The 24,945-nt window shown below is 33.3% G+C and overlaps 2 protein-coding genes and 1 pseudogene across 2 annotated transcripts; 2 read left to right on the top strand and 1 right to left on the bottom strand.

Annotated features, from left to right (window-relative positions):
• Positions 1-7,864: 7,864 nt before the first annotated feature.
• LOC11418897 (protein EXPORTIN 1A-like) lies at positions 7,865-11,039 on the bottom strand (annotated as a pseudogene).
• Positions 11,040-17,987: 6,948 nt separating this feature from the next.
• Positions 17,988-20,303, top strand: LOC11435009 (aquaporin TIP2-1). The gene is made up of 3 exons (XM_003626931.4): positions 17,988-18,190; positions 18,688-18,938; positions 19,669-20,303. Exons 1-3 carry the CDS (start codon positions 18,064-18,066, stop codon positions 20,035-20,037), a joined length of 747 nt encoding a protein of 248 aa, XP_003626979.1. The 5' UTR covers positions 17,988-18,063; the 3' UTR covers positions 20,038-20,303.
• Positions 20,304-22,763: 2,460 nt separating this feature from the next.
• Positions 22,764-24,009, top strand: LOC11435008 (protein THYLAKOID ASSEMBLY 8, chloroplastic). The gene is made up of 2 exons (XM_003626930.4): positions 22,764-23,220; positions 23,552-24,009. The coding sequence occupies exons 1-2, from the start codon at positions 22,831-22,833 to the stop codon at positions 23,879-23,881; spliced, it is 720 nt and encodes a 239-aa protein (XP_003626978.1). The 5' UTR covers positions 22,764-22,830; the 3' UTR covers positions 23,882-24,009.
• The last annotated feature ends 936 nt before the right edge of the window (positions 24,010-24,945 follow it).

Here is a 24,945-nt window from a genome sequence, read left to right as displayed (position 1 = left end):
TCAAAAAAATAATATTAAATAAATAGTTTGTAAACAATTTTTAATCCATAAAATAGTTCAATGAATTATAGACGATGTTGAACGATCAAACAAAGAAGTTATTCTTTCTCAAGGTCATTAATTACTCATGACGTGGATGCTTAGAATTGAGTCAAAGTATTGTGGGACTAGACAATGACTCACGAACTTTGATCTCATCGTCAATAATTGTATCACGAAATGAGAGGGAAGACGCAATATCTAGTGGAGTTGTGCATAAAAAAATTGTGTCAACGGATCATGATGATGATGAAGCCAGACGTGTGTTGTCACGATCCCACTAATAAAAGAGTCATGTCTTTTAACTAATAAACAGTAGTCATCGAAAATACTTTGCTCATATATACATTATAATTAACATATCAAAACAAATAAACAAAATTATTTTTGCAATTTTTATCCTTTTATTTTTATGCTTTTATTTATGCATTTCTTAGTATATCTTAAACTCAAAATCAAATGTATATAATGCTCAACTATAGAAGTTAGAGAACCCGCAACCAAAGGACAAAGTTTTCATCTCTGAGCATCAATCACTTAAAGCAAAATGAATCATTATTAAAGAAATACGGTTTACCTCGACTAATTTCAGTTTCCATCAACATTGTATATTAAAAATACTCTAAGGAATACTTATCATATTTATATAGCATAATAGCTAAATTGAAGAGAGTGACATAATTTATATATCAAATTAATGATTTATTCATATTTAAATCAACTCGAGTTGAATTTTTGAATGAAACAATTTTTTAATTACCTTCAATACCTCTCGACTGACACCAAATTGCATTGACTCTTCCCTTAAAATTCGAGTTATTGATTTTTTTTAATATCCTTTTGTGAAAATTGTTTGATTTACATTAAAATTTGGATTTTCTTTAAAATTAAACCAAACCAAACATAATGACGTTTATAAAATTTAATTTTTTTATTCAAAAAAATTAATATTTTTTTAGACGACAAAATATAATATTATATTCTATTTTAACATTATATTATTTTTATATTTGGTAATATTACGTTTATTTTTAAAAGATAATATTCCTTTTTTTTAGCAAAAGGTAATATTACTTTTTTCAACAGAAAAAAGGTAATATTACTTGTTAGTTTAACATAAAATTATGTTTTTATACGAGAGGAACATAATATTCTATTTTAATGTAATTTATTCTAATTATTTATATTTTTAAGTACATTGTAAGTTTTATATGTTGATAATATTTAACTTATTTTTATTTTATAAATATTTAAGTTTTTGTTTTGACACAAATAACTAATATTTTTTTCTAATAAATAAATCAATAATATTTAAGTTTTTGTTTTGACACAAATAACTAATATTTTTTTCTAATAAGTTGGAACACCTATTGATATCGATGGGTCAACTAGAAATGGTACCTTTGGTCATTATGCTCGCATTTTTGTGGACATTGATTTATCGAAGAAAGCATATGATGAGGTTCTTGTTGAACGTGATGGGTTTGCGTTCATGGTGGAGATACAATATGAACGTAGGTCTTTGTTTTGCCATCATTGTTATTCCATTGGACATAACATCACTACTTGTCGATGTTTAAATCCGCAAGCCGCCAAAGAGAAAGTGGATCGTGGGAAACAACCGGCCAAAGAAAATGTTGGTGCGCCCCCTAACTTTGGTGGGGGTGCTTCTACTTCGGCCTTGGGAGGTACTGAGTCATGCATTCCTATTTCTTCCACAATTACCACCACTACCAGGACGACGGTCCCAACTTCTCAGACAACACATGTTACTTCAGTTCCGCTTCCTGTCAATCAATTCCGGTTTCATTACCTGCAGTGCCGGTTTCAGACATTTCATCAAACTCTTTCAGTTTTCCACTTCAAAATGTTTTTTATCGTATTGACCGTACTTCGACTGATGAGTTTGCTTTGTCTAGAGCTGTGTTGGAGAAGGTTGTCTCCCTTGTAGCGCACGATGACGTGCAACCCGTAGAAGTGGGGGAGTTTCATCAAACATCGCGGGAGGTGTTGGAGAACCCCACGGTGACTAATGTTACTAATCCGCTTCAGGATGGTGTGGAATAGGATCATGTGAGCCCACGGGAGCTGGTGGAGAGTCCCAAGGGTGCTCGTGAGAATGTTACAAGACCATCCCCTGTTGAGCATGTTGAAATGCATGAGGTGTCTGCTGAAGTTCAGGATCATGCCCACCCTCTTGATCTTCATGTAACGGAAGTTCTTAAGGACACACTTGTTGAGATTGATGAGGTGCTTGATGGACCTGTGGTTGCCACATCATCTAGTGTTGTTGATGGTGATATGCCCACGGCTAAGGAACAAAAGGCTCTCTTTTTGCAACGGCAAGAGGTTCACCCTAGCAAGAATATCCAGCATTGTTGTTCTCTTTTCTGTTTTTTTTTTTTTGGAGGGTTTCGGTCTAGTCCCCCTTCTTTTGTAATTATTTTTCCCCCTTTTTTAATAAAATTTTATGAGTTTGGCGGCATAGGATGGAGGTCTCTTGGAGTGTCAACCTAGTTAGGATGTCAATGATGCCTCTCTATGTCTGTCCACTCTCCTAATTTATCAACAAAAAATAAAAAAAATCATTAATATATTTTAAAATTGAATAAATTGAGTCGGTACATACAAGATATAATTGGACCATATCAACTTTTTAGGAAAGATAATCTTTATTTGATTGAATTATGTTATATTTGGTAAAAATTAAATGAAAACCACTGCTTCTCTAAATTACTCAAGTGACCTAATATATTGACCTGCCTTAGTCGACTTTGGAATCACATCCCATCCAGACTTGATCTCTAGTGTTAGTTGATATGAACAAGATTTTCATTATCGTAAATTAAGGAAAATCGTTGATCACTGCTTTGCATAACTTTGAGGGTCTGCAACAACTCTTTCCTAAGATCCTAATTCACTTTCAAATGACGACAAAATATCGCTCTCTCTCAACCCTTCTTATTTATATGCGCAACTTCTCTAACCATCTTAATCCACTCAAATAAAATAAGTTTTCATTATGTGTTCTCTTCTCGACAAAGTAATTGTACCCACACAATCAATGATTGTTCTTCGGATTCAATTGATTCGTCGTTTTATCTCAATTTGATCTCTTCAATCCTCTTTATTTAGTCAATTGATTTCTTGATTTACCAATTTGATTCTTTGATTTCAATCATTTTGATTCTTTGAATTTTAATTTCTGGTCTTTCTAAATGTAGAACGAGAGCTTTAAGTTGTATGCGGATTTTGCAACAAATGTCTCCAATCCTTTCTTTCTTCATCCTAGTGAATCTCACACAATAGATTTGGTAACACCTCCATTGAAGGGCAATAACAAGGTCACCTTTGTTGACGACAAGCAGTGACGGATCAAGAAATGTTGACTTACGGGGGCAAGATTTTATATGATAAATATTTATATAAAAATTTTAGCAATGCAAAAGTGATATCTATAATATATATATATATATATATATATATATATATATATATATATATATATATATAAGAGTTGGGGCTGGCTTTTTCATGACCTATCTTACACTTTATTTAAACGATTTTATTTACTATTTTATCCTTTAATGATACTATTTTAAATTTTAATTAAAAAAATTAAATTCCATTAAAATAAGAAATATCTCAAAGAACAATATTATCAATATTGTATATGAAGGGGATATAGATTTTGGCCAAATTTTTTATACGTCTAATTATACTCTTAAACAAATTTTCTTATATTAATGTTATATTGTTCGTGATATTAAAAAAGATAGGAATTTATATTATATTTGTTAAATTATTGTTGATATTGTAAAAGATAAGCATGTTTTTTTGGGGTTTGTTACAATTTGAAAGTCACATTTACTTGTACTTGTATTTTTAATCAAAATTTCATATAAAATACCCTTCATAATTTACACGTGTTAACGCAATAAAAAAAAGCGGAAAAACGGGCACGTGAGTGCCCATATTTTTGCTAGTAATAATAACATCATTATCATTGAGCAAAATACAAGAGATTATAAACACTATCCTATTATATATTAGAAAAATTAAAGACTTGTCAACATCTACAAATTAAAATTGTTCTTTAAGTGTCTTTATATTTAAAAAAATATGGTAGAAATTATTCAAAATTTCATCAAGTGAATTTACACATTTGATTTTATAAAATTCATAAACGAGACTATTTTTTATGCTATAAATTTTCATTTATTGGGAGCAATCTATTATTTTAAGAGCGTGCAATCATTAAATTATCAAAGATTTAACAAATATAACCGAAAGAGTAGTAGGGGCAGTTGCCCCCAATCTACCCTAACTAGATCAGTGGCTGACGACAAGTTCACTGTTACGACAAAAACAACCAATTTTCTAATAACAGTTTGGTGCTTCTTTACAATCAGATGAATATATTTTTTTGTAAGGGGTGCCGACCTAGTTCAGACGTCTTATATTCTCTTTGATGTCATTATACTCTTAATTTAGCAAAAAAAAAAAAATGTATTACTTGTAGTTTTGTAGAAGTTTATTTTTTTGAAAGCATTTGTGCAAAAATAAGAAAGAAAAAAAGGAAAAAAAAAGTAAATACAAAAGAATAAAAGAAAATAAATGAAAGACCAAATAAATAATTAATGTTGTTTATGTTTTGCTTAAAAAACTTTGTATTCCTAACGATATATATAACATTTATTTTCATATGAGATGCATGATTCAAAGAGTCATATTTAATATACGAAGAATGAGAGATGTATATATTCTTTGCAAGATATATTGCCTATTTCTACATGTAGATTGATTTGTTGTTTGTGATTTAAATGCATGAATTTTTTTTTATAGTAATGCATAACTTCAATATTCATATTTAATACATGAATAATTAGGGAGATATGTATTTTTGCAAAATATATTGGCGGTACATGTATGTAGTTGGTGGTGTTGTGTGCGATTAAAATGCATGACTCAAGTAATGCATGATTCATGAGAATGAGATAATTTCCATTTTGTGTAATTTATCTAATATTCAAAAAAAAATATTTTAGTTTTAAATTAATGATATATTAATTGTGTTTTAATCTTTTACTTAACTAATAAAAGCATGCATTCATCAAAGTTCGATAAGTTTCATAAATATTTCTCTTTGTTAATTGAAGTATTGAGTATGTGTGACAAGATGAATGGAATGAATGTATATGGATTTGAATTGTAATGAATGGATAAAACAATCCATTAAAAAAATCTTTTAAACATTCCAATCTAATTCACTCAATCCATCCATCCATTAATATATTTTCACCGGATGAATATATATCCAATCCATCTATCAAAGCATATAATTTTATTTTATTTTTACTGTTTTTTGTTTAAATAATCTATCAAGTCCAATAGTTCTAGGCGTGAAGGGGATGTTAAAGAGTCTCACATCGGTTGAGAGATGTCATGAATAAGTGAGAGAATCCTCACTTCACAAGCCGATTTTATGAGGTATGTATATATATATGAGGGCTGCTAACTTACACTCACCTAAAAACACTAAGGTGCAAGTTAGCAAGTTGCACCCATTTATAATTTACTAAAACACCTTTTTGTTTATATTTTAATTAATTTTAAATAGAATGACAATTTTGTGACTAGCTTAAAAAAGATCCTTAAAAAAGAAACAAAAAAGACAATGACATACAATACATGTAATAAAGACAAACTTTTAAGGAAACAATATTTGAAATGATGAAAGTGGGTGTAAATTAGTGAAAGTTGTTAACTTGCACCTTAATAATACTTATAAAAATGAGTGTAAATAATCAAGTGGGTGTAGGTTGCTAATTACTTGCACCTTAATAATATTAGGTGGGTGTAGCTTGCTAATTTGCACCTTAGTATTTTTAGGTGAGTGTAAGTTAGGAGCCTATATATATATATATATATATATATATAAAGGGTATGAGGGATTTTGAGATGGTTTTTTCATTATTTCTATTTTACCCATACCAACTCACCTTTTTTTCTTTTCAATTTTAAATTCAAATGTACGCCATAATTGTAGAGCATTTGAAAACTCGCTATATATTTAGTTGAACTTTTTTTTTTTTTTTGAAAATTCAAATATAAAAAGATTTAAAATTAATATTAAAAGTAAAAATTTATTAAATTAAAACATATGATAAATAAATATGCAATGGAAAAAGAAATGATAGACGGTCCATGGGAGTGCTATGCTAGTATTGTAATAATCTAGTGACAAAATCTAACTCACAAAGTGTGAAGAAAAATAATATTACGGATCCATTTTAATATAATCAAAATTTAAATGCCTATTTTAAAACTATATTATACATTATAAACTTTATTATAAAATATTAAACAAAACACATTATAAATAAAACTAAAATATGTTCCTTCAAAAAAAAAAAAAAACTAAAATATGTGAAAAATTACTAAAGCAAATAAAATATGGTAATTTAAAATGAATTTTATATTCTAAATTATCAATTTAATGATAAAATTTCCCCTTTTGACTTCTTAAAAAAATGATAAAATTTTTCAATTTAGTTATCATTAACATTGATTTTTTTTAAATAGTGGCTCAAAATTAATAAATAGCATACAAATATTTGTTTACGTTAAAATTGATTAAATTTCAGTGCATATTTAAGGGATGAGATATAATAATTCATGCATTCTTAGGGGAGAATAATATAATTTACTCTAAATTTTTACTTCTCAAAGAGGAAAGTGTATATTTTTTAACATAAAAGGAGATGGTATGTAATTCAAGATTCTCAACAAATAGAGGAGATTAGTTTATTTTATTTTGTTCACATAATTTTTACTTCTCCTAATTTTTATTTTATTTTAATTCACACAACAAACGGAGCTACTACAATGCATGCGGTATTTTTTTGTTCACATAGCATTGATTAAAATTCAAGTTTGTTTCCAAGTTTAAATGTAGCCAAAGAGTTAGGAGAACTGCATACCGTAGTGGAAGCCAGGCAGTGAGGACAGTCTGTATACTACTAAATAAGATTTTTTTTTTGCTTTAATGGAGAAGAATTCATTAGAACACTACTATTAGGTGGTGTGTGTTAAGGATTTATGTCTACACTTCTAAACTGTTTCGTGTAGATTGCTTTGCTATATATGTTTTGCGTCCTAGTCACTTCTAAAGTTTTCAAACAACTGTCACAGTGTCAGTGTGAATGAATGTGGATGGTGTAGAAGGTGTCATTTACTTGTCTTTCGCTTTGATGTTTGTATCACGCTCTATCTTGGCTGTGTCTGTGCTGGTTCTAAGTCATTGATTTTTATGCATATATAACTTAAAAGCCTACCTTAAAAGTCATACACATATGAAGATTTGTGATTTTTTGTAGTGTAAAAAGTGCATCAAAGAAATGAATTTTCATCCATCTAATAAAATAACATAGGCACATAGCATGCCAATGTAGTCACGTATATAGCAGAAAAAACAGCTCACCCTAAAGTAAATAACACAATAACCAAATACCACCATAACCAAGTTTCATATAACCAAAAACTTCTGCAGTTGTGCAGACTCATGCCAAGCTTAAAGCTGTAGCACCAGCCTTATGATGTAGCCAAACATAGCAGATTTAAAAATGTGCAGAAACCTTATACGGAAAAATTTCACTGCAGCATGAATATAACCTCACTAAACCACTCTATTTCTTGAACTCTAGGCTAATAACAGTCACATATTTGGAGCAGCTGATCAAGAATATCCGAGTATCCTATTTCATAATGTCAACCTGATCTATGGCCGAAGTCTGGAGACCCGTGTGAATGCAAAGGTATCTTGCTAGTTTGACTGTATAAGAAAATCTTGTGTATAAGTTTTGAATGTGGAGAGGTCATTTGTAGCCGCAAAGAGTTTATCAACAAATTGGATAACCTCCATAACATCAAAGTTGGGAAATGAACTGCTTAAAAGTTTTATTGTCATGATGCGTACAAAAGCAACATTACTTTGGTATGGATATGAACATGTATCAGCATCCCATAGAGGCTCAGTCAGCGCACCGGATTTAGCCAGACAAAATAAATGTTGAAGTACCAAGACATGCAATTTGAACCCAGACTTGTGCAAAGTGTCTATCAAGACAGCAAATATCTCTTGTTCTATTGTCAAAATGTATGTCCTATAAAACTGATTGCAGAACTTCGAAGCCTGAAATTTGTTCAGCATCTCCAACGACAGTTTCAACACAGTTTCAGCGATATTTTTTTCTGTATGCCAAAATGCCCATATGATTGAATCCATTACAAACATCAGTTGCCGACTTGACAAGGAAATCAATGCAGGGAAACAATGAGTAGCTATGGTGCGTAGTAAAGAGAAAATATTTAGCCTATGCTCTGGATAATCTTCAAAATTTTCGGTAATCATATCTAGCGTGCACATGAAAACAGCTTAAAAAATGTGAGGGATGTCTTCACTCATTGAAGCTTTATATTTATTTATAATTGTGGCAAAAAGTGACAAAACCTCTGATTCCCTTGCATCGGGCATATTCTTGACATAATCTCGCAGAACAAGATCCATCATTGGCGGCACAAATTGTTTTCCAATTTGTGGTTGAGCTTCAGCCTTGTCGAGGAATGTCTCAATCAGTTTAAGTATCTCCCTCTTAACCGAGCGCACAAGTTTAACATATGCAGTTCTAGATGCCAAAGGTCCCCCTTCTGCAATACTTTTTGACATAAGCTCACTATACATCCTGTACACGTTCAACATGTTCGAAAAGATCAATGTCATTTGGGGCAGGAAATATGTTCCTAAAGAAGATGCAACCCTTGTATTTGTCTGCAATGTATTAAGAAAAGTTTGAATAACATCTTGATCCTTAAGGAAATCAACATTTTGACCTGCCTGCCCAATAATTTCCAGCAATTTCTGATTTGGAAGCACCATCAACCGCAGAAAATATTCATCTCTCTTCTGTGAATTAGACTCTGCTTGAATCATGCTGCCAACAGATTCATAGAAGGTGTGTATTTGATGTGGTTTAAGATCAGCAATTGTAGTTGAAAGGCCAGATAAAAGTTCAGACACAAATGGTTCGTTTTCCCCAACCTGGGTGATTACAAATTTTCGCCTACAGTTTCGAACTATTTTCAAAATTGTATCACATGCCATATCCTGAACTCTGGGATGTGTATTATGCATAAACTCAAATAACTTATTCATAACAGCTTTTAGAAACTTCGAATGAGCTCTTAAGAACTGTGGATACTCGCCTACAACATACATGATATTACTTGCAATAACAGCTTTGTTATCTTTTCCGTTGTTATTTCACATAGCCTTAATAAATCGCATATGACCATAACCAAAAATCTGTTTTCCTGTTCTTCGATCATGGAACCCGATATAGACCCTATTGCCCAGAACAACGTGTTCAAATTGTTCCATCTACAATCCTTACCACTCAGTTGCTTACTTAATTTTCCAAGCATCTGCTTTACAGTATCATCATGATCCATACATGACAAGTAAATAAGAGTTTCCCTCATAATCTTATATTGAACTAGAAAATCAGTGTCTTTCATGGTTTCACGGACTATATCCCCATTTTCATCTTCAACTACGATAACCTCTTCTGGTTTAGCCATTCAAAAAATCATAAGAATTCTCAGCTTAGACATGGTACCAGCATAAAGTTGTCGACGCTGAGGCATAACTGACACTTGCAATCCCATCATATTTGCGGCTCTTGCAGCCGAAGCTACGGTGTGGTTGAAAAAGTTCCAAAACGAAGGTATTCCAATAATCCAAACAGACCTTGAAAACCTCAGTATCATCCACATATGAGATGTTGATAACATATTCAAGACCCAGTAATAAAGCAGATATATTCTTTTCTGTGGATTCCAAAATTCGTATGTGAACTTTAAAAAATAAGGTGAAAACAATGCCAAATTCTGTATAAATGCTTGTTCCTCACTCGTGCCGTGTGCATATGCCTCAGGTATATTTGTATTAGGTAAGAGTATTGTCTGCAACTGAATCATGAATATGTTATACATCTCAACAAATTCTGCATCATAGCAATTCCCTAGTTGAATGGATGCCACCTCGGTTAAACATTGTAATGTCAGGTTCCGATATGTTGGCATGGCGAAAAACTTTAGGTAATGTCTTGAGCAACGACGATTCAAATATATAATTCAAGGGGAATCCAAGATAAGAAAGCATGCAATGTAGAAAGTGTTGCACATATAAGCTCTGTTCGTTGGGAAAACCATAACACATAACCATAAATTATATATAAGCTGAAACTCACCATTCAATGATAGTTTAAGCTCTTTAATCTTCTGCTGAGTCATCTCTCCTCTTGAAAAATCAAAAACCTCTTCATTCAAAAGCTTCAATATAACCATAAAATTCTCACAAATAGTTTCATTACTCTTCGCTGCCAAAACAAGGTCAGGAATAAAATTTTGCCATCTCTCTGGCCACTCATGCTTCAAAATCTTAGCTAATATAATATTGAGTTTCTTCATATACAACCGCTCCGCTTTGAAACAAGGCCTCATCGCCAGAAATCTGTACAATAACATCAGAGATGAAATTTTTGATTCCATTCTGCTGATCAGCTAGTAATGTATTCCATCTATATTGAATTACAGCCTCTAGAACCTTTAGAGCAAAGAACTTGGTATTTTGATTATGTGTGTTCTGTAAAATATGCAAGACTTGCAGCCACATATCCGGATTATTTTGCAGTTCCATCAAAACCTTGCCAGCAGCAGTTCTTTGTTGTTCAGATGCAGTGCTACAGAAGGCAGCGACGGTAGCATCGAGTAAAGGGACATCAATGGGTTGGGATAAATCTAGGAGTTTGTTGGCGGCCATGGTGAAGGGAGAGTGATAAACCCTAGAATATTAACGAGAAAAAGAAAGAAAAAAAAAGCATCGTACATGAGAGGCATGTGTTTGGTGTAAAAGGCAATTGAGAGTAAAAGCCTTGGCCCAAATCTTAAGGTTGTTACTTCTTTTTTTTGTTACACTTGTTACTTGTTATTTTGATGACAAGGAATAATTTTAATTTTTTTCTTGAAATTGGTTATTTGTTTCTGCCTATAATTGTGCTATTTTGAGTGACTGCACAAATAGTTTATATCACTGAAGCTTCTTCCTACTTTGATTATATTTCCTACTTTGATTATATTCTTTAGTTGAGAATGTCAACACATCACACCATTAAAACCTTGATACCTGAATATTGTGAGAGTGCATTCCTCATCTAGAGTCAGCCATTGATGGTATATTTAGGGGGCAAATCATAATCCTACATGAGATATTGGAAAGTCCTTCCACAATACAATTGCTTTTGGTATATATGGATCACGAATGACGGCCGGAGTTGATGGAAGCGCAACTGAGTGCGAAGCGGAGCTCCTTGATAGGGAGTATTGCATTGTACACCTGCAAGCATTCGGATGCTCAAGTTAGTCTTTGATTGAGGTGAGTGAGAGATTTAATGAAAAACAATGTATATCTTTATCTTTGTATAAAGGTCATATTTTCAAGAAAAATAGGTGAGAAACTCATTGAAACTATTGAGGGATTCGCATCGTGATTGTCAGATCATCTTCTAATCTCCATTATGCAGTGATATATAATAAATGTAAATAATTTAAAATGTTAACCAAATTATAAAGCAAAAATTTATAGTAAACCAAATCAAGCTAATAAAGAAGAAAAACAATTGAATGCAAAAATTAAGATAAAAAAAGATAAAAGATCTTTAAAAAAGTTGTTGCGAGTTTATCCGACTTTACCGAGTTCACTATTAGTCCATCCGTGTAAACTCAGTTTCATTTCCAAGTTTACTAAAATTCGAGTTTAAAGTGGAGTGGATTCAAAAATGATACATAGACTCGTGAAATTGTACGATTCCACAAGTTAACTTGTGATTTTAACAATCTTTCTAGAGATGATGCATTTCCAAAAATAATATAAATATTATATTTTGGTATATTCATTGTTTGCAGAAAAATGCATACAATAATACAAGTTTTTTATTTGAGAGAGCATATTTACAGTAATACAATTGTTCAATTTAAAAGTATACTCTCTTCGTATTAGCAAGTAAAGTTAACCCTGATTTTTGTTCAGTAACAAAAGTTAACACTCATTTTGATAAACTAAACGGTAACCTAAGATTTTTTTAGTTTTTTTAGTTTATTTAGTTTCTAATTGTCCCATTTGAATCATATTCTAGCTGTTTTCTTCGTGTAGTGTTTTTTTTAAAGGTTGAGTGATTGTTGCATCTTTTGTCTTTGTTCATTTGTTGAGTTATTTAAGGGTTTAGGATAGGACATAGTCATAAAGCAGTAATTGAAAGTGTTCTATAATATCCAATAATAATCTTCACAGTCAGAGAAGAGAATATAATATCTCAAAATATAGCTGCAGATGAATTCTAAGGAGCAAAATTGAAAGAATATTTGGTACTTTGAATTTGAAACTATTGAGTGTGATGGATGGTGGGGTGAGCAGAAGCAACAACAAGTCAATGTTTCAGAATACGTCACATTTTCATCTAAAACTTTAAAGTTTTTTATTAGACTATATGTATATATGTCCTCATTCATTGTAATAATTAGTCTTCATTGTAATTATTAGCTTGATATTATTCATAATTAGTGTGATACTATGCCAAGTCTTAGGCTAGAATATGTGAACTGGTTTCACAAGAAATCAGGAAACAAGTTATGTTGTACAGATATATAATGACCATGAATGGAATGAAAGACACAAGGAATTATTCTCCAATATGGTATCAGAGCTTGTCGAATTCAAGAACCGCCTAAACCTATTCACGCACCAAGCCCAAAGAATGCTGGGCGTGAGGGGGGTGTATTGGGAAAAACCCCAAGGCCCACATCGGATAGACAAGACTCTTGAGAAGAGTTTATCAAGAGGAGGCAATCCTCACCTTACAAGCCGGTTTTGTAAGGTGAGGATTGGTGAACGTTCTCCATTTCTAGGGTGATTTGAATGTGGTTTTTGATGTTTGAGACAGAAAAAGCAGGGTGGAAAGTGGATTTAGGTGTGGAGTCATTGCCAGCCATTTGAAAAGGGAAGGAATGGGCTCGGTGGAGAGGAGAAAAGAAAACAGAGGATGAGAGGATTGTGGGGGATCGTTAAAGGGTTATTTCTTGACGATTTTACTAACTTTCTTTGGACTTTTCCCATCAAACACAAATCAGAAGTTTTTAATATCTTCACTAAATTTCACACGTTTATTACAACCCAATTTAATTGCCCTATTAAAAATCTTCAATGCGACAACGGTCGTGAGTACGATAATTCACCATTTCATGAATTTTTCAAAAAACATGGCATGACGTTTAGATTTTCCTGTCCTCACACCTCCCCACAAAATGGAAAAGCTGAACGTAAAATTAGAACACTCAACAACACGATAAGAACCCTTTTGCTTCACGCCAACATACCCCCTTCAAAATGGCACTACGCCCTCTCTATGGCAACCTGTCTACACAATATCCTTCCCAGCAAGTCAAACAAATTTGTCTCCCCCACTTCTTCTCTCTACCTCCGACACCCGGATTACAGTTCATTAAAAACCTTTGGTTGTCTATGCTATCCCCACCTCCCGTCGTCGACAACTCATAAACTCGATGCACGCTCCACTCCCCGTGTCTTCCTCGGCTATCCGTCACATCATCGTGGCTTCCTCTGTCTCGACATATCCACACGTAAGATTATCACGGCCCGTCATGTAACCTTCAATGAGTCAATCTTTCCCCTATCACATAACCCACCTACACCAGCCTCTTCTTACTCTTTTTTAGACAGCGACCCATCCCCGTATATGACACACATTATCCACTCTCCGCCTGCATCTAACGTCCAAACAATAACACCTACTACATCACCCACTACTTCTCCTATAGCTCCTCAGGTAACCACACCCGAACCCACACATCAAACTGTAGAAACATCACCTATCCCCTCTCCCCCAATGAGAACACGAGCACAACATGGCATTCACAAACCCAAAGCCATTTTTGACCTCTCTATCACCACCTCAATCTCACCAATTCCCAAATGCCCAATATCCGCACTCCATTATAGGAATTGGAAACAGGCCATGAACGACGAATTTGATGCTCTTATTAAAAATAAGACTTGGGTCTTGGTTTCCCGTCCTCCTGATGTTAATATTACTCGATGTATTTGGCTTTTTAAACACAAATATAAATCTAACGGTGATTTGGAGCGGTATAAGGCTCGCTTGTTGTCAATGGCAGGTCTCAACAGGTGGGTATCGACTGTGACGAGACTTTCAGTCCAGTGGTGAAACCAGCTACTATTCGTGTGGTACTAAGCATTGCAGTGTCAAAGAATTGGACCATTCATCAACTTGATGTAAAGAATGCTTTTCTCCATGGACACCTTTCTGAAACCGTCTACATGCATCAGCCTCCTGGATTCGTGATCGAAATAATCCGGATCATGTCTGTCTTCTAAAGAAATCTCTATATGGCCTTAAACAAGCCCCAAGAGCATGGTACCAACGGTTTGCATCTTTTCTCTCCACCATCGGTTTTGTCAATAGCAAGACCGACCACTCTCTGTTTATCTCTACTCATGGTGACGACACAACATATATTCTTCTCTATGTTGATGATATTATTCTCACTACATCCTCACACTCTCTTCGTGACACCATTATTGCTGCTCTCCGGTCTGAATTCTCCTTGACGGACCTGGGCCCTTTGAATTACTTCCTAGGCGTGTCGGCTACTCGTCATTCTGGTGGGTTATTCTTGCATCAATCCAAGTATGCCGAAGACATAATCTCTCGTGCTAAAATGGTGAATTGTAAACCGGCACTCACACCAGTGGACACCAAATCCAAGTTAAGTGCAACTTCTGGTGAAAAATTTGATGATTCAACACTCTACCGTTCACTTGCCGGTGCTCTCCAATATCTTACATTTACAAGGCCAGACATCTCCTACGCAGTTCAACAAATTTGTCTCTATATGCATGATCCACGAACATCGCATTTTGCAGCCCTAAAACGCATTATACGATACATTCAAGGGACAAAAGAATTCGGCCTACATCTCTCCCCTTCGACGGTCACCAACCTGAGTGCTTATAGTGACGCCGATTGGGGTGGCTGCCCTGATACCCGCCGATCTACTTCGGGCTACTGTGTATATTTGGGTGACAATCTCATCTCCTGGTCTGCCAAACGACAGGCAACATTATCCCGCTCTAGCGCAGAGGCCGAGTATCGCGGTGTTGCCAACGTCGTTGCTGAGTCCTGCTGGCTTCGAAACCTGCTACTTGAACTTCACTGCCCCATTTCAAAGGCAACTGTGGTCTATTGTGACAACGTAAGTGCCATATACCTCTCGGGAAACCCCGTGAATCATCAACGTACCAAACATATCGAGATGGATATCCACTTTGTTCGAGAAAAAGTTGCACTGGGTCAAGTTCATGTTCTGCACGTGCCTACACGATACCAATATGCAGACATCTTTACTAAAGGCCTTCCTAAACCATTGTTCGATGAGTTTCGTTCCAGCCTCAGCATCCATCCTCCTCCTGCTTCGACTGAGGGGGTGTATTAGACTATATGTATATATGTCCACATTCATTTAATAATTAGTCTTCATTGTAATTATTAGCTTGATATTATTCATAATTAGTGTGATACTATGCCAAGTCTTAGGCTAGAATATGTGAACTGGTTTCACAGAAAATCAGGAAACAAGTTATGTTGTACAGATATATAATGACCATGAATGGAATGAAAGACACAAGGAATTATTCTCCAATATTTTTAGTAAATGTGTGGTGTCGAAGTCTCTTTGACCTGATCTTGAACGTTAGTCTATTACTACTTGGACTGCCCAAAAAGTGGTAACAGAGTTTTGATTCGACTTGGTGGGGGAGTAGGAGTGAAATCTTGATGTTTGGGCTTTGATCTTATTGTATATCTGCAACTTTGTGCTTCAAGTTCAACATGTTCATGATCCTTCATTATGTTCTATTTGCTTCTTTCTTTCTTCCAATATTTTAGCAGGTGGAGTCTAGCAGACAATTGAAGGATCTTTGCTGTAATTTTGTTTCTCACTTCTATCCATATATTGTTGTCTCCTACCAAGTTCCATTATTGCATTGTCAATGCTATAATATTGCTACTTCCAAAAGCCATTAAGCATCCTAAGGAGATTGATCAATTTAGAATTCTAAAAAAGAAAAAAAAACATGAATTTCAATGGAAAACAAAACTCTTAATGCAGTATTAATATACTTTGTTGAATATTGGTATTTTTCATGTCAAATAGCGTGACTAAAGCGTGAAAGTGACATATCTGTAACACATAACTATTTGAAATTATGTTCCTTGAAATTGAAAGCCATATCCTTAATTGCTAGGTTGAATATCTTTTATATCCCAAGTTCAAATATGAAATTTTCCACTTTGTATTTGTGAGTTTACAACGGTGAACAAGAGAACTATTTCTGAAAATTGAATTTTGTTCAATATAGGTACCAAAAGGTCTGTGCATGGACCATTCACCGGCCACTCGGAGACTCTCAACTTTTTAGCCAATAGCAATGGACCAATTAAAGGATCGCATGTAGATATCCAAAAACACATTTTTTGTGACAACATAAAATAATCAATAGTTAATAAGTGAGCAATTGTTTTTATTTGAAAGGTTCAAAGAGAGCAATTTATTTTATAACGTAAAAAATTACATCCCTTGATAAATTCAACATGCATAACAAATCCGTTGCTAAAACATCAATTGTTAATTTATCATCAATGATTAGAATGCCTTAGTATATCTTGTAGAGTGAGAGCTTACTCTTTTTCTAAAACTTTTACAAACAGAAAAGTCAAAAAGTCCAAAAAAGTGAAATTGGATTAGCACCAACTAACCGACCACTTTCCCATAATATATATAGAAAACTAAACAAAAACAACAAACTTATGACATGTTAATTCATTGAAATTATTATATGACACCAACAAATTTTTGTACTCACTAATTTTCAAATTCCACAATTCTTTAGACCATGGCCGGTGCTATTAGTGGCCCAAACCTATTCATGTTTTCCACTTCTACTTTTTTTTAATGATTATGATTATTTCCTTCACATTATGCCCCACCACCAAACATCACCTCTACCACTTTCCCCTGCTCACATGGAGGAATCATTCATTAGCTTCCAGACAATTCTGATAAAGCACACAAATGACAGCTAAGGTTGCCACTAAAAGACTTGATTGGATATGCATGGATCTGTTGTACACATAACCATATTCTCTTTATCCCTTATACATAACCATATTCAACTAATTCAGAGATTAATTTTAACATTTGTCTAATTAGTCTTGCATTATAGATAAGTTTGTTTTTGGTTGTTGGCTTAATAAGTCTAATCACATCTCATTCGTTTAATGGAGAGATTTCTTGATTCAGTAATGAAAATAAATTTATGCATAATGTAAGATTTATATCACTTGTGCATCATAAACTTGACATTAATTTGATACTGGAATAGTTTACAACTATCAACAAAATTTTCGTCGAAAAATCATTTCGCTATCTTTAATCATGAGGTCACCTCTCCCAACCACATTTTTTCAATTACGAGAGTCGAATCCAGAATCTTGCTTAAGAAACCTAAGTCTAACTTCACTTTTGACCAATGCAATGTTGCTTCATTTGTAAAACTAAGAAATTCATTACGATTATTTTCATTGATTTAACGATTCAGATTAATCGACTGTATAATATACTAAATAATAATATAACTATAACCAACTTATTAAAGAAGCCTTATAATATAATACATTAGTAATAGTATCTAACAACTTGATCAGCTATAAATAGAACTCACTAGATAAGTCTTTTGTGTTATATTTTCCTCATTTAGAACATCTTCCTTATCTTATTCTCTCCACTAGGTTCTCCTAGAAACTTCTGAAGATGGCTGGCATAGCATTTGGAAGGCTTGATGATTCATTCAGTTTTGGCTCAATTAAGGCCTATATTGCTGAGTTCATCTCAACATTGCTCTTTGTTTTTGCTGGTGTTGGTTCAGCCATAGCCTATGGTTAGTTTTCTCTTCTTTACAAGAGAATTGAACCTAAGATCACAATGTCTTAACCCTCCCACCCCATTACTACTAGAATTATAGTGAAGTTTTCACCATTAAAGTTGAATTTTTGATGAAAATTAGAGAAAAGATTAGAGACGTCAAAATTGGAGATTTATTTAATTTTTTTTGTGAGTAATTCGACAAAAATTTAGAGACATAAAAAGACAAGATACATCTTTATTTTCGTCTAATTGTTAAAGACACCAATTTTGGCGAGCAATATTATTTTTTCCGTTTCTAATATTAGCCAGTATTTTAACTTCATTTTCTAAGTTGGAAAGGGCATTTTACAACCGTTTATTTCTTGAGGTTTCATGTTCAAACTCTTACTATCGAGCGCCTCATGGACTGTCATTTCAATTCTAGCAGTAAATAACACAAAAACAATGAAAATAAGTGTTTAATTTTCATTTTGATTAACAAAGATTATTGTTCTTTGACTTAATTTGCAGGTAAGTTGACATCAGATGCAGCTCTTGATCCAGCAGGGTTACTAGCAGTTGCTGTTTGCCATGGTTTTGCACTTTTTGTTGCTGTTGCAGTTGGTGCCAACATTTCTGGTGGTCATGTCAACCCTGCTGTCACCTTTGGATTGGCTGTTGGTGGACAGATTACCATCCTCACTGGTATCTTCTACTGGATTGCTCAGCTTCTTGGATCCATTGTTGCATGTTTTCTTCTCCAGTTTGTCACTGGAGGCTTGGTAAGTTTAAATTCCACTTATCTAGCTCACATGGCTTAGTCACTTATTAATTCTACATGAGTTCAATGTGCCAAATATATTTCATTACACCATAAGTTTCATATGCATAAACATTTATTTGCCTTAATATTATATACATCCATCATACTATTATGTGGACCATGGTTAAAATTTGGTCCAAATTCATAAACTATTGCAGACATAATAAACGGTCATAATTAATTTCTCAGATTATTATGGTGTTCCTATTTGTATTATAAAATTTAAAACAATAAAAATTGTTAAATACAAATTAAAGTGCATTCATCATACCAAACTGGTGTAGTCCGAATGAAAAACAGTTCAGATCTCTTAAGCATATGGTAATATGTTAATTATAAAAATTTACTATTTGCGTGTATAGAGAATATCCTAGAAAACAATTGTGTAAACCTGATCTCATTTGACGCAGTCACGTGATCCGAATTATTGGATCAAGATCGAATAACTCAATAATTATGACTTCGATAAACATAGTCTAAGATACAGAATCAGAATGTGAGTCATCTTATCTAGATCCAACAGTTGATTTTGATGACTTTACAATTAGCTGTCATAATCCTTTGTTAAGATTATCCTAATGTGCTAATATTAATACTATATACGAAGTCCAAGAATAACATAATGTTGAGTTCATTATAGTTAAGATTATAATATAATATGCTGAACTAATATTGTGATTTGTTGACAGGAAACTCCAATCCACAGTGTAGCAGCTGAAGTAGGACCAATTGGAGGAGTTGTTACTGAAATAATCATAACATTTGGTTTGGTATACACAGTTTATGCCACAGCAGCTGATCCAAAGAAAGGGTCAATAGGCACAATTGCACCCATTGCCATTGGTTTCATTGTTGGTGCCAACATATTGGCTGCAGGCCCATTCTCTGGCGGGTCAATGAACCCGGCAAGATCTTTTGGGCCTGCAGTTGTTAGTGGAAATTTCCATGACAACTGGATCTATTGGGCTGGGCCTCTTATTGGTGGTGGTTTGGCTGGGCTTATCTATGGCAATGTGTTCATGCACACTGAACATGCACCTCTTTCCAGTGACTTTTGATTTTATTGAATTATTAACTTATTGTTATTGGCTATGTTATGTATGTGATTCTTGTTCTGGGATAATGAAAAAGAGGAAAAGCAACTCTTGTTTTTCTCTTCTTTGTTTTTAGTTTGATTGTAAAGTTGTTTAAGAGTAAATCATTGTTTGGTAAGAATTCAAAAGATTGGTGATGTCTAGAAGTGCTTATTATCTCTAAAGGGTTGTTTTACTTTTTGAAATTCCTTCTTTTGTTTTGATATCATAGGGATTGATCCCTTTGGATAGATTTGATATATAGTCTTACAAGTTTTATTACAAGCAATGAAAATTACTACAAATTTAAGAAAATGAAGTTTGGCATAAATACTTGACCAATAAAATAAAAGTTTGGCATAAATAAAGCAGATAGAAATTAAAAAAAGGGAATGCTAATCATTAGTTGTATTGTTAATCATACCAACTACATAGATCAATTGAGACTTTATGTTTGTCGTGATTGTATAAAAGGTGTTAGTATGGCCCTACAATTATCAATTATTAATCTTAAAATACAAACTTCCGAACAATACAAGCCAGGGAAAACCATTTCAGATTCATGTCCTTTGAAAACATGATGGGACCAAACACTGCTTATATTCAATCTTTATATCATCGGGTTTGTGCTTCACATATTTCTTCTAATTACTAAATTTCATGCTAACAGACTTGCTATGAGACTATATCATATACTATTGTTCCAGAATGGAATATCAGTGGAATTTGTTAACAACTGTTTATATGAGGAATGAGTTAAGTTTTTTAATTTCTCATATTCTCTTATGCCTTCAGGACAACAACTGTTTAGGCGATTTCCTTGTCAACTTATTCACCCTTTACCAAGTATGTGAGCAGACCGGTAACCTGAATCGTGTGATCTCTCCTTGGAAAGTAGTGGCATGTGCCGAATAAGAGAAGAATGGGTCTTGTGTGTGTCTCAAAATCGTGTTGGGAGCATTCTATGGAAAACGCGAGGCATTTTTACTCTGAAGCCGCTGCTTGCTTTTAAGGAAGTTGAAATGCTAGGTAGTTTTCTTGCTCAGTAAGTCTGATGGGCCGCATGGATGTTTCTTGAAGCGCAAGACGGTTTCTTCAATGGTACCGCTTTCTTGCTCGGAAAGTCTGATAGGCGCAAGGACTGTTTCTTCAAGCGCAAGGCGAATAGAGCAATGTCTATATATACAGGGTGTTGAACATGAGGTGGGAGTGAGGAAAAACTGAGAATTCTAAGTTAGTCAGAGGCTAAGAGTTGAGTGATTTCGTGGTAGAATCTTGGGTTGAAAAACATTTCAAATATCTTGAAGAGTGTAGAATCCAAGGGGTACAATTGATGTCCCAGTAATCATGTTAGAACAAGAGAAATTAGACTCCAAGGTGAAATTATTGAGTAAACACCTGACCTTGGAGAGTGGAGAGTGAAATCATTGAATTTCTTACAAATAGATACAAGATTAGAGTTCATAAGTGTATTTTTCGGTCTTAATTTGAAACAAAATTGATTGATTACTTGATTTATAACGTTGTTGATGAAATATTTATCTATAAATTTAGGATTAAATTAGAAAACAATAAGAAGATAATGTATGTAAGTAATCATGTTTGATGTCATAAACACTAATTGGACCTTCCACCTCAATGTTAAATGATCATGTAAACATTTTTAACAAAGTTAGATGAAAAAATTAATCAATTTATTACAAAAATTAAACTAAAGGACCAACTTGTTCACTTTTACGTACATTAATTAAGGATTAATTTTAAACTAAAAAAAAAGTAAAAGGACTGATTTGATACAAACTTTAAACTTAAAGGATGACATGAAGTAATCCATATATATGATTCTAATCTCTACGCGAGTGGTTGTAGGTTGAAGAAAAATGTTGATTATCTGTTTTTGGTTGTCCATTTTTTTGAGTATTTAGTCTTTTGTTTGGCAAAGTTTAGACATTCACTCAGCAAATATGTTCTATCTTTCTAATCATGTCATCCAATTTGGAAATTTAGAACGTTTCTCTAAAAAATTATGATATTCTATCAAATGATTTGGTTATCTTATGCTTAGATTATTTAGAAGAAAAAAAATTATCTTAATTTTTAGCATAAGGAGGCTTCGATGCACCACTTAATCGAGAAAGTGAAACTATTATCTTTATAGTGGTTAAAAGCGAAAAAATGAAAACTTAACTTGTAATCTTCATAATTGGTGGCTTAAATCCATCATGTGCCGAGTGTTATCACTTACCTAGTTTTTTTTTTACTTTTATTTTTTTATAGTTTCTCTTTGTTTTTGTTGTGATTTTGAATTGATTGTATAGATACTTTAAATTTCTATCATTGCACTTCTTGTGACATGTAAGATTCTTTATTGAGTTTAATATATTTTATTTTGACTTTTCAAAAAAAGAAGAAGATAAAGAAAAGTAAAAAACATTCAATAAAATTCAATTTTATGTTATTTTTAGATTAACTTACGTTTTCTTTTAGATGTGAAGGAACACCCTTAACTTATAATTTACTACAATTATTAAAACTATTTGAATTTTCCTTTAAAAGTAAATTCGAATCTATTTTATTTCAAGCTCTAGAAGACACTAACTTAAAATTTTATGGACCAAATAGTTTAGATTGGATTTTATTAAATTTTTGTACTAAAAATATTCTATTATTTTATTTTTCTCTAATCAATTTATTAAAAGGGCAAAAATAGTGAAAAATCCAAATCCCATTTAGATAACCTTCGTTATCGTTGTGCTTCACTCCCATTTCACATCACCAATGGCTTCTTCTCTCCACCAAAACCCCACTTTCATCAAACCCCACTCTTCTCCATCCATAAAACCCTCAACCCCCACACGACGGAGCTACATTCCAGTACACTGCGGCGGCCCTCGTTCCCAGCGTGGACCACTCATCAAAGGCCGATTCCTAAGCATAGAAGCAATCCAAGCAATTCAAACGCTTAAACGCATAAACCGAATCAACCCACAAACCCAAACCGAAACCCAACTTCAAACCAAAACCCTAACCCGCTTAATCAAATCCGACTTGGTCGCTACGCTAAAAGAGCTTCTCCGTCAAGAACAACCCACCCTCGCACTTCGTGTCTTCTCAGCCGTCCGATCTGAATACGGTGCTGATCTCACCCTTTATGCTGAAATGCTCAAGGTAACCGCAACCAAACCTACCATTCAATTAATGACCACATACACTGTGATTTTTACTTATAATAGTGACCGAATGTTGTATATGACACCAACAATAATTCTTTAATGTTGAATTGAGTTAGATTGATTTATTATAGCCATATCTATTTTATAATATTTTCTCAAAAAAATCTATTTTATAATATGTTTCGATTGTCGATTTTGTAAATAAAGAATTATCGTCGGTGTCATATTATTAGGTATAACACAAGAATGAAATGCAAGCTAGCTGCGCTTCTAACATATAAGAGACACAACATTGCTATGCATGACTCTTTGAACCCTTTGTGCAGGTGCTGGGGAATTGTGGTATGTATGAAGACGTGGACCGTTTGATTGAGGAGATTGAAGTGGGGGGCGGGATTGGGTGTGATGAGGATCCGAAAGGGGTTTTGAGTTTGATTAAAGCGGTCATTGGTGCGAAGAGGAGAGATTTGTTGGTTAGGGTTTATGAGATGTTGAAAAGGAGTGGGTGGGGGGAGGTTGTTGAATTTGATGAGTATGTTGTTAAGGTTTTGAGTAATGGGTTTAAGGGTTTTGGTGATGATGAACTTGCTCAAGAGATTCTTAATGATTATGATAGGTTTTGTAAGGCTAAATTCAATACGTTTGGGGTTGTCTAGTTTCTGTAGAAATCATTTGTTTTGTTTTTGTCTAAACCCAACACAATTTACAAACAGTTTTTCTGTAATGTAGAAAATATATGAACAAAAATTGACTCCAAATTTTTGATTAATTGGATTTGATAAATGATACGTTGGCATTTAAATTTTGATGCCAAATACGTTGTAATTTGATGTTTCTGTTTAAGTTGTAGAAGATAGTAACTACATTTTATCTGAGTTGGGTTTTAGGATGATATAAGAAAGTGGTTCATATCATATAGTCTTTGGTTAACCAGTGATTAAAAAACAGTTGAATACTTGAATAACAAGCTATATTGCTCCAAATCTTAATCGGTTCGGTTCAGTTTTTTTAAACCATTTCAACAATTCGGTTTAGTTCAATATTTATGGTTAACCGAACCATACCCACCCCTATTAAGAGTACATTATACTCTCTTCTCTTGAAATGAATGTTAGAATTATATTCATTTCATCTCTCCAATGTTTAGATTTAGACCTCCCTCACTGTAGAAATAAATATGTAAATTAAATTAAATTCTCCTCTATGTCAATTGGCAATGCCAAAATTGTTAGGTTGAACATATTCATCCGAGTTTAAACTCAATACCTTGCATTGTGTTCAAGTTTCAGTGATCTTTATCATTTAATTTATAGACCAAAAAAAAATTCTCCTCCCTTGAGGGGTGTTTAAACTACATAATTTTTTTGGTAAAGATGTTTAAAAACCACTTGAAATCATAAAAATCTAGTGATGAGATCCATTGAATTTTCTTTTTGAAGAAGAGATCCATTGAATTTTCTTTTTGAAGAAGAGATCCATTGAAAATAGAAAGAAGAAACTCATATTCCTTCCTATTTTTACGGTTAAAATAATGATTTGATTAATATTGATTCAATAAAATCAATGAAAAACAAATGAGTTGAATCTTATGGCATATGCATAATGCATACTCATTTCTCCATGTTTTTGTTAAACAAGTCATTGTATCAATAAAAAGGAAGACTATGAACTTCAAAATTTTATTTTTGACAAAATAACACATTTAAAGTTTTGACAATAC

This window comes from Medicago truncatula, chromosome 8 (assembly GCF_003473485.1).
Source record: "Medicago truncatula cultivar Jemalong A17 chromosome 8, MtrunA17r5.0-ANR, whole genome shotgun sequence".
Taxonomy (NCBI): domain Eukaryota; kingdom Viridiplantae; phylum Streptophyta; class Magnoliopsida; order Fabales; family Fabaceae; genus Medicago; species Medicago truncatula.
Note: the sequence above shows the minus strand (reverse complement) of the source record. Positions and strands in the feature narration are given on the sequence as shown.